Here is an 11,052-nt window from a genome sequence, read left to right on the forward strand (position 1 = left end):
AGGAATGTTTCTGAAACAAATCTGTTAAGAAGCCAATCTTAGGAAATAAAAAGACTTTTAATGGAAAGATATGATATATTGAGTAAACATATTTTACAGAATCAGCAGAGATGTAGGGACTATATGTACATATATGTCTATGTATACACAAAGACACAATTTAAATCTATGTATTTTTGTCTATGTCTGTCTATCCTGAAGGCCATGAGTCCACACTTAAACCTACAAATCACACGGCTCATTCTCATTTCCCCTTCCATCATCCCTGCATACATAACCGACCTCCCCTGCAGCCAGCGCCCCAGAACAGATGCCCTTTGCTGCGTTGGGACAAGCAGCCTCCCCTTTGCTCCCTGGCATGGGCTGCCTGCTTTCCTTGGCTCCGTCTAATAGCTTTGTTCCTGAATCATGCATGAAGGCAGGCAGGCAGGCAACATTCTGGACTTTTTACTGACCAGTAAATCATTGCTTTGCCTGATCTTTGGGAAGTTTTGCTCTTGTCCTTAAAAAATGATGTATGTTTTGCCATTTTTAAGGTACTAAACCATGGGATTAATATTGGAAAACGAGAAAAAGTCATCCATAATTTTAACACTTTGATTATACCATTGCTCAGTACTTTAGTGTATTTCCATTCAGCTCTTTCCCAATGCATCTATTTTATTTTAAATATAATTACAGCTGTAATGTTGCTGCACCTTTCCATCCTGCATGTTTACTTAAGGCAATAATAAAAAACATTCACTATTTATGAAATGCCTGGTATGTACCAGGCTCTGTATAGGCTGTTTTCTCTTTCTCATTTAATCCTTTATGTAATCTTGCAAAATAGGTATTTTCCCAATATTAGAGGTAAAGACACCAAGGCTTGTGGGGGTGGTGCGAAGTTACACCTCTAATAAGTGGAGCTTGGATGGCCACCCAGGTGGCTTTGAGTCTAAAGTCTGGTTTGGTATCCACCTTCACTGAAGAGATGAATTTTTCCACGTTTCAGCATGATTTCCATAACTCTGATCTTAAATGCAGGTGTATAATACCACTGAGGGACTGCCTCACAGCTTACCTCCTTCCCTGTTGTAGGATAAGGGCTGTTTCCTTTTTCTCTCTCTCCCTCCCTCTCCTTTTCTCTGGCTATGTAAACAATGCCATGATTTCTGGAGATGGGTTCTCACTAATTGTCTCCTACAGGGTTGACCTAATTTGAGTGTCACATTCAAATGACATTGGCATATTATTATTTTAGAAAACAGCCGAAACTTAAATCGGCAGAAAGTTATCTTGATTTAATTAGCACACATTTGAATACAATTTCAGTTTTAACCAAGAATCATTTAAGGAGTGCTTGCTGTATACCAGGAATGATGGCAGGAATAAAAGATACAAAGGTATATTTTTATTATACCCAGGCACCTCAATTAATTCAGCCCATGCCTAAGCTGATTGTTTTAGGGGTTGTGCCTGTGAGGCCCTCACTGAAAGGCTGAGGGGTGATGTGGGGAGCAAATGCCAAAAGAATGGGGTAGTTTAGATAGCTCAGGAAAAATGAGATGTGGGGGAGATGGGATTCCCAGTTGATGGGAATGATGGTCAAGTCATTGTGTCTTAGTTCCACACCCTCCTGTACCTATACTCTGCTTTGGGGTGTAGTGTTGGGACTAGGCTTTGCTAGCTCTGCATAAGGTCTGCCAACTGGGGATGGGGGTGCGGAGGGGGGGGGAGAGGGAGGGAATGGGGAGGGTGGGAGAAAGAGAAGGAAGGAGAGAAGGCAAGAGTGAGAGGGAGGGAGGGAGAGACTGCGAGCTGCTGGCTTCCTGTGGGCCTGGGGCTGCTGGCTGTGCTCTGGAGGCTCCTTCCCGCTGCCAGCAGCAGTGCCTTCCCGTAGCAGCAGCCAAGTCCAGCTGGCAGTTTTCCCAGCACTTGGAGTATCATCTTCATCACACCCTCCCACTCTAGATACCCGCACCAGCCAGCCAGCGGTCCCTCCTCGGAGGTCGGGGTCCCAGGCGCACAGGACCCTGCTTTGAGGTGGCAGACAGGGGCAGCAGCGGGGCTGTGCCTCCCCCTCAGAGCGCTGGTGTCAGGGCCCGTCCTCTGAGTTTCCAGGCTTTGATCCTTCTGCTCTCTTCCCTTGGTCCCCTTGGCCCTGGTTTGGTAGCTGCTCCCGCCAGTGCCACTTCTGTCATATCACAGGGTTCCCTTCCGATGTCCCAGTTAACTATACCTAGAACAATTCCTTACACTGAATTCTCTCTGTTCAAATAACTGGTGTGGCCAACAAAGGCAGGCCTTGAGCCCCTGAGATGCAGAGGCCCCTACAGTGCCTACATGCTTGTGTGCATGGAGATGTGAGGATGAGAGAGCTCCCTGGCCGGTGGGCCTGTGGGAACTGAAATGCTGGCTGAGAGAAAGCAGCCTCCTCCAGAGCATTCTAGGTCTCTCTGGTCAGGTTTCAAACAGGTAGTGTTTCGCTGGGCTGAGGAATTGTTGACTGGAGAAATTGTTGCTAGAATGTGTGGTAGCTGTATGTTCCACGAACTCGAGGACATCTTGGGAGATAGGAATCTATTTAAAAGAGTCCATCTTCATAAATTCACACAAATATTTTGTCCATTCGATGCATTAAATGGTTATAGAGCAACTTTCATTTCAACTTTATTCATGAAACATCAGTGAACACCTAATGAAGGTCAGCGCTGTGCTAGATAGTGGGAAATGGTGATAGGGTCACCAGTCCTTACCCCAGAAAACCCCACTTCCTTCTTGGGGGACATGCCCAGTAAAGATACAAGTGACAGCTTCCAGTTAAATCTGGCAGGCTGAACACATATATTTAACTCTGTTCCCACTAAGACTGCAGTGAAATTTGTCTATTTATTTATTTAGATACAAGTACAGTTGGTTGTTTTGAAAATGAGAATTGGTTTCAGCATGAATGATATATTATGGAACAATTTGAGTGTAACGTGAATTTCACATTTGCTTATGCACAGTTTTGTCTGTGAGGAACATGGGTGAATGCAGAAAACTGCTCTCAGCCTAACCAGGCCATGTAGGAATAAACAAAATGTGCACACCTCAAACATCTACCAGCTGCTGCAGTTCAGTTCACACCCATCCTTGTCAGGTGTTACAAGTTTCCCTCCGATTTCAGATACCCCTCCTCCTTGCTGAAAACTCACGATAACTCACAAAAATTTCACAATAACTCATACGTTGCAACCCTCCTGATGCCCATGTCCACAAGCAAACTTCAAGTCTTTTTCCAGGTAAAATACCTTATTTTTGAAGCCATTATGTATTTCTTAACCATTTAATATGTGTAAAACTGTGCCACCATTTTTATTAAGTTCCCATCTTTTTTAATGTGTCACTGATGAAGGTTTTGAGTATTGTGCCCATAACCCTATTTTTTTCTCACTAAGTCCTGTGGTTTTGGTGTGTGATTTTGTGGAATATGACAATTTCTAGGAATGCACATGTTATGTTATAGCAGAACCATTAATAAGACAAAGAAAACAGCAAAATAGATGGTTGTAGAACCCTTCTGGAAGTTTGTGAGTGGAACAAGTAACTAACTGTGAGATAATTCAAAAAGTATATCTTGGTTTCTGTCTCTGGTTCCTGGCACAAAACTCCTAAAACCTTGTAATTTCCTAAGTGGTAAGGACAAGGAGCATCTCTTGTTCTAATATTTGGTCTTTGATCCTGTCCCTGACACAGGGTTTCTAAAACCCTTGTAAATTCCTAAGTGATAAGAACATTAGGAGCATTCCTTGTTCTAATATTTGTCCTTTGACCCTGTCCCTGACACAAGGCTCCTAAAACCCTTATAAATTCCTAAGTGATAAGAACACCAGGAGCATCTTTTGTTCTACTGTGGCAACTCTGGGTGCGCTCCAGGACAGCTTCTGAATGGGGCCTGGTCACCAGAAAGACCGAGCCATGATTAGAAGCCTGGAATTTTCAGTGCCTCACCTCATCTCTTCTCTAGAGATGGGAGAGTTAATAAGTGATCATGCCTACGTGACAAAACAAAGCCTGCATAAAATCCCAATAGTAGGAGGCTTGGGAGCTTCCAGGTTGGTGAACACATCCACATCCTGGGAAGATGATGCACCATAACTCCACAGGGACGGAAGCTTCTAGGCTCTGGACCCCGCCAGACCTTACCCTATGTATCTCTTCATCTGTATCCTTTATCATATCCTTTAATAAACTGGTAAACATATGTGTTTCCCCAAGTTCTGTGAGCTGCTCTGGCAAATTAATCAAACCTGACAAGGGGGTCATGGGAATCTCAGATTTATAGCGATCAGTCAGAAGCACAGGAGACAACCTGGACTTGTGATTGGCATCTGAAGTGGGGCAGTTTTGTAGGGCTGGACCTGTGGGATCTAACACTGTTTCCAGGTAGATCAGAGTTGCCAGAATTGAGTTAAATTGTGGGACATCCAGCTGGTGTCACAGAATTGCTTGGAGTAGGAAAAACTCCTACACATTTGGCGACCAGAAGTGTCCTAAGTGAAGTGTTCTGTGTGATTAGTAAAGGAGACACACAGGAGGAGAACTGTAGGTTTTTTTTTAATACACTAACTTTTTTTAATACACTAAGAAATATGAATGTTAAGCAGCTGTCAGAAAGGAGGTAGCTACACAGAGAGAGCTTCAGAACTCTGGATAGGTTCTCCTGAGTCCACTGCTAAAAGATGAATCTCATGTGTACAGTGAACTCCATGAGACTAGGCAAAGAATGACTGGGGAGTTGTAAGCTGAACAATTTTCAGAGCTCATTCAAGTTACAACAGCCCAGGAGGAGAGTACTTAATGCATACCTGGGGCCCTTAGTGGAGACTCCAGAAGGGTCAGGCCCTAATGGAAGGCCTAAACTAGTTCAGAATAAAGACCACTCTAAACTCTCCCTAACAGAGCTTAATATTGGAGGACTTGCGTGACTTAATTCCAAGACTTAATATAAAGCTACAGGAATCAAGACAGTATGATGATACTGGAAAAAGGATAAACACATAGATCAGTGGAACAGAATAGAATCTAGAAATGGATTCACACATATATAGCCAACTGATATTTGATAAAAATGAAAAGGCAATTTCCATGGAGAAAGGATAGTCTTTTCAACAAATGGCCCTGGAAGAACTGGATATCCATTAAAAAATAAAACTTAATGTATTTGCACAAAAATTAACTGGAAATGGATCTCAGACCTCAATATAAAAGTTAAAACTATAAAACTTCTAGAAGAAAATATAAGAGAAAATCTTTATAATCTTGGGGTCCATCGAGATTTATCAGGTAAGATGGGAAAAGCAAGAAGCATAAATGAAAAAATGTGATAAATTGGACTTCACCTAAATAAAACATTTTGCTTTTCAAAAGGCACCATTAAGAAAATTAAAAGGCAAGCTATACTAGTAGAAAATATTCATAATTCATGTATTCACAGTGGACTTGAATGCAGAATATGTAAAGAACACTGTAACTCAAGAAGAAGTAGAAATTGTGTGTGGCTGGGAGCTGTTATTTTTCATCACAAGCCTTGTGGTTTGTCTTTTTAAACCATGTTATCAATCAGTCAGTCATCTCTGTGGTATATTAGGAAAATGGTGGCTGAAGTGGAGAGGGTGACTCTCTTTTTCCCATTGTTTTGCTGGGATATTCAATGGATAGGGTAAGAAGCCAATCAGCTAATGAAGGTGGGTGGGGAAGTTAGGTTCTTGCTGGAGCCCAGAGCAAACACATCAGAAGCCTGGAGTTCTTTGGACCCTGGAACCAAAGGCCTGGGGGAAGCTTGTTTGTCTAGTAGATCTGTAGCATCTGAACCAGTAGATCTAGTTTCTCTGGACACAAGGAAAGGACCCAACCCTGGCCACTCTGCAAAACGTCTAGAGAAGCCCCCTAAATGTACTGACAATGGCTGCTCTGTTTGCCTGAGCTGGGAGAAAATTGCCCTTACCTGTTCACCCCTGGCGCAGCCAAGGAACCTGAAGCCTCTATCCATTCTTCCTACAGAAGAGTTCTGCTTGGCAGCTCACTGGCTGCCCGTCTGAAGGGAGGACACCAATCTGAACAGTCAGAACAAGTGCCTCCTGCTGAGGAAAATTTAATGGAACAAATAAGATAGAACTTAAAAACAGTGTACAATAACAAAAATACTTCCATGAGGTTCAACAGCATATTTGCAAAGAAATGATCTAGGAAAAAGAAAGAGGATTTGGCAGTTAAAAAAAAAATCCTGAATTTAAAATTCAATAGAAGAAATGCAAAGTAGGATAAATACTGTTGAATGACAGAGGAAGTCACCCCAAAGATGAAATGGAGGAACTAGCTTGCAGCATGGAACAGAAGTATAAAGAAATGGAAATTATGAATGGAAAGCTGCCAAGAACGCCAAAGGGAGGAGATTCTGTATCTGAATACAGGTTTTCCAGAAGAAAAGAAATGAACAAATAAAGAAGAACCAGTAAAGAAAGAGACAATAGAAGAAACTTCTCTGAGCTAAAACCTAGAGTATTAACATGAAAAGGGATCTTTGAATGCCTTGCAAGATTAATAAACAAGACACACACCTAGTCATATCCTACAAACTTCCAGACATAAAAACAGTCAATGATAAAAGCAGGTTACCTGAAAAGGAAAGAGGATCATATTGGCACTGAAGGTGCCCTCTGCTACTTGGAAAGCCCCAGGACCGTGGAACAGTGCTCACGATTTCTGGGGGAAAGGACTCAGATCTAAGAATGTTGGCCAAAATACTATTAAGCAGGAGGATAGAAGACAGACATTTTCAGGTCTGCAATATCTTTATGAACCACATCTCAGGCAACTATTCAAGAAAAGTGGTTAAGACAAGTGAAAATTAAATTTGCAAAAACCAAAAATACCTCGGGATAAGGAAGACAAAGAGAATTTGAAACTGTGGAGAGCAATAAATCTAGTTAAATTTGTAGTAAATAAATGGATAATGGTAAACTGACTTTAAGCTATGTTATAAATTAGCAAAGGTCTTTGAAATAGAAGACAAGGGGGGGAAATCCTTGGTAATAGGTTGAAACTAAAATTTTAGATTATTTCAATAAAACCCGGGATATGGGATGGAGAGACTGATGGGGTTGAGAGGAAAGAGGGGATGAAGGTGGGGAAATAAAAGGTGTTAGAGGTCTGCTGTAAGTTGAGGAGACCATGTAACTATATAATTTGTATTCTGATAGCGAAGTATGGATTTAAATAAAACTTGAAATGTGAAAGTAACTATTAGTAAACTTGACATAGAAAAACTTCCAGTGGGGAGGTATTTGAAAAAGGAAAAGAAAACTTTGGAAGGATACCCATTATTAGTAGCAACCCATGGGGACAGGTAAGAGCAGTGGAATTTAGGAAAGTAAGGGAAAACTTTCATTTTTCCATGTCTTCAATTTTAACATTCTTTTTAATAATTAGGATGCATTGATTAATTGCCTTATAATTAAGGAAAATGAAATAAGAAGCACTGAAAAGTTAATAGCCTCCAAAGGTACAAGGTGATGCCATCTGCAATGTCTTCTTTAATTTTTTTTGAAAACTTCTCATACTTTATTTTTTGAAAGCTCCTTTCTAGAGAGAAGCTGCAGGCTTCCGCCTTGATACCTGCTGCTAATTCTGGACACTGCAGAAGTTTCAGGCAGTGGCAGTGGAAGAAAAACTGCCTTTCTTTATGAACCACAGGAAAGTGGACTATGAAGGGGGCGGGAACTTCAGAGAGATCCAGAGGCTGATCCTACAAGAGACACGCAGTGTCAACAAGCGGTGAGGCCAGAAATGCTGTGCTTTGCAAATGATTAATCACCTTCAAAGGGAAGATAAATTGGAACAGCATTTTAAGGACATTAAAAACTTGTGTGCATGTGTTTTGTTTAAATTATCTACTCTTATCCTGTAAGCTCACTCAGTTCTTCCTGCAAAAGTAATCAAGTCAAGTCCAGGATGTTTCTACAGCATTGCTTGTAATAGCAAAGAAAAAAATTGTCTCTAAGTTAAGTATTATATTGATTTTAAAAAATGATATTCCCATACAATGGGATACTATGAAGACAATTACATGACAGTGGAAAGGCATTTTTTTTAATGGGAAAAAGCATGTACAGCTTGACAACATGTATGAGTGCTTCAAAGAAAGTATGGAGACTTGAACTCTTCCTCTCTCAGGAATCCATCCTCAGCAAACAATTCTAAAACAAGTCCAGGCCATCTGCAATGTCTTTGGGGAAACTGATTTCCCCTGCTTTTCCCTTTCTTCCCTAACATACTTCTTTATTTTTCCACAAATGAATAATGACTTCCTAGAGAAAAGGGCTAGAGAGTGGTATGTAGATAACTTCTGGGGCCCCAAAGGAAGAACTGAAGAACACGTGAGGTAAAATAAAGATGGCTGTCTGTGCACCTCCACACTGTCATTTGTTGGAGAAGGAAGATGTTCTGGGATTCACTGTTCTCATCTTTTGAAAGCTGGACTCTGTGAAGGGACTTAGAAGACACTGGGGTGGAGGCCAGCACAATCATGGCGTGGTGAGATCTCTGGGCTAGATGTCTTCAACCTAGAAGTTAAGGTGCTTGAATTTTAGTTGCGTGTCTGACATTTCTGAGAGCTCTGTGCTTTTGTGCAAGTCATTTAATCTCTCAGAGACTAATTTCTTACCCCAGAAATACCGTGTTGCTGAGCATAGTCAACACTTTCTAAATGTCTATTGGTTAAATAAATGAACAAAGGAATTAGTGAAGTGACTTGTCGAAGGTCACCCTTAGTGGGAGCTATGCCTGAAGCCTACAGGTGTCCCACTTGGCTGGCGCACAGTGCAGATGGATCTCTCCCACTTCCCTCACCCCCATTCACTGGCCTCAGCACTCCGCACACCTTCCAGACCAGGGTGCAGACCGCCACATCCACAGAGCCGTCAGCCACCTGGTGCATGTTCTCCCCGGCAGCCACCATGAAGCGCTCCAACTGCAGGTGTCGGTTCTCAGCAATGCTCTTGATCAAGAACTTCTCAAAGCTGGGATTCTGATCAATACTGGTCACCCTGCTTCCAGGAGGACAGAACTTGAACTTGGCCTTTGTGCCACAGCCCTCATCCAGCAGGGAGATCTCCCCAGAGGGGCCCATAAACTCCTTCAGGTTACTAAAGAGCTCCCGCTTCTTGCTCACCATCTGTTCACTGTACGTCACAGTGAACCTCACCACGAAGTAGGGGATCCATTGTTGGCACATCCAGTCCCACAAGCCCAGAAAGTTCAGCAGGAACATGGGAGATGCCAGCATGCCAGACAGCCAGAAAGAGAGGGCTGGCAAGGACTGCCAGTGTGCAGGAAAGAAAGAAGCATGGGGAGGGGAGGATGGGAGAGGGCTGGGGGCTTGGCTCCTCTGTAAGTAATGTGAGGCCCTGTAGACCGCCCTACCTCATGCCCCTGCCAGTAGCGCAGGCTCATGAAATAAGGGACAAATGAAGGGAGATGGTGTCTCAAGTCCCGATATCCATGGGCTCTTACAGGAAAAGAGAGGAGAAGAAGCTCCAAGAGCCTGGTCATCCGCCATAACAAGTTCAATGACACCAACAGCTCCCATTTATTGAGTCTTTAACTGTATTTTAAAACACTGTCTACTTCAATACTTAAGAGAACCCATGAGATAGACACTATTATGATACAGAAGAAGAAACTGAGTCTCAGAGAAGTTAGCCACAAGGTTGTGGAGCTAGGAAGCCAGTGCCTGCACCGTTCACGCAGTGCCAACTGATTTCCCTTGAGACTGCGTCTCATTCAGGGGAGTAACTGTCATGCCAACCAAGATGAGAGTACGCACACAGGGTGACTGGGCGTGGAGAATTTGGTCAGAACAGCCCCACAAAATGCTTTTATCACCCCTGGATGCAAAAAATATCCATTCCCACAGTTTATAGAAACTTCTCTGAGCTGGCCTCCTCTGCCCACCTTGAATATCTATATCCTTGTTTATCCTTAGCACCTTCTGGCCATAGGTGTTGAGGTGTCCCTTCTCTGCACTGAGACTCTTAAACCCATCCTGCACTTGCCCCCTACCCCCACTTGCTCCATTAATTAGCTCTCCTCTCCTCATATTTAACATCTCTCCTTGTGGTCTATCTCCTTTTCCTCTGCCATCCCACATGCTCGTCTCTATATCCTGCATCAATCCTTTCCTTTAGCTTGCTTTCCATTCAAGTTAACATCCCACCTCACTTTCTCCTACTGACAAACCTCATGAGAAACTGTAGTAGGCACTCATGGTTCCCACTTCCTATCCCACTCAAACCTCTGCCCACTATACATGGCTTTACACTCCAGCAATAGTGCCTGCAGACAAGTGGGAAGGCAGTCAAAGGGAGGGGACAGAGGGTGACAGTGTTAGGAAGTGGTGACCAATGAATGGAAGAGTATATCTGAGGAGGTGAGAGAGGCTGGTGTCCAGGGTGCAGGTGGAGAGACAGTCTGTGCTCAGAGCCTGGAAGGAGGGAGGAAGGGTGGGTGGGCAGGAAAGTTTGGGTGGGGAAGGAAGGTAAAGGAGTTTGTGCCAGATGGCCTTGATTTTTCTCAGAGAAGAGCGCTATGATACTTTGTGGAGAGTGAGGGTATCGGGAGCGAGGTGGGGGATGGGAAGAGAGTAGAGAAGCTTTGCTGTAGCAACCAGGGGGACCAAGAGAGCTTGCTGACCAAAGGCAGGGAGAAGTGCCCAGTAGGAGAGGGGATGCAGCTGAGCCTGGTGACTAGGTGGTGACTAGATCTTGAGGACAAGGCTTTCTTCACTGATGCTCTGCACTTCAGACCTTGAGCAGAGAAGTTCAGTGCTTAAGCTCAGCAGACTGGGGGTTTATCCAGGTGGAGGAGACTCTTCAGGGTAAGGGCTCAGAGAGTGGGGGTCCAAGCTGGAAAGAAGGTCTGAAGGAGGCTAGCGGGCAGAGAGAAAATGGAATAATCAAGTTCAGGGTTGCAGATGCTGGTGTGGCTGATGAACCCATCTACTGAGAGTGGGATGGTCCTGAAGTGTAA

The 11,052-nt window shown here is 43.4% G+C and overlaps 1 protein-coding gene across 1 annotated transcript; it reads right to left on the reverse strand.

Moving 5' to 3' along the window:
- Window positions 1-7,220: 7,220 nt before the first annotated feature.
- LOC118927231 (N6-adenosine-methyltransferase TMT1A-like) lies at window positions 7,221-10,467 on the reverse strand. The gene has a single exon (XM_036915161.2). The coding sequence runs from the start codon at window positions 9,308-9,310 to the stop codon at window positions 8,816-8,818; it is 495 nt and encodes a 164-aa protein (XP_036771056.2). The 5' UTR covers window positions 9,311-10,467; the 3' UTR covers window positions 7,221-8,815.
- Window positions 10,468-11,052: the final 585 nt, after the last annotated feature.

Source organism: Manis pentadactyla, chromosome 10 (assembly GCF_030020395.1).
Source record: "Manis pentadactyla isolate mManPen7 chromosome 10, mManPen7.hap1, whole genome shotgun sequence".
Taxonomy (NCBI): domain Eukaryota; kingdom Metazoa; phylum Chordata; class Mammalia; order Pholidota; family Manidae; genus Manis; species Manis pentadactyla.

Bases quoted from the DNA above. Each gene is read 5' to 3' on its own strand.
- LOC118927231 (XM_036915161.2), bottom strand. From the start codon at position 9,310: ATGCTGGCATCTCCCATGTTCCTGCTGAACTTTCTGGGCTTGTGGGAC.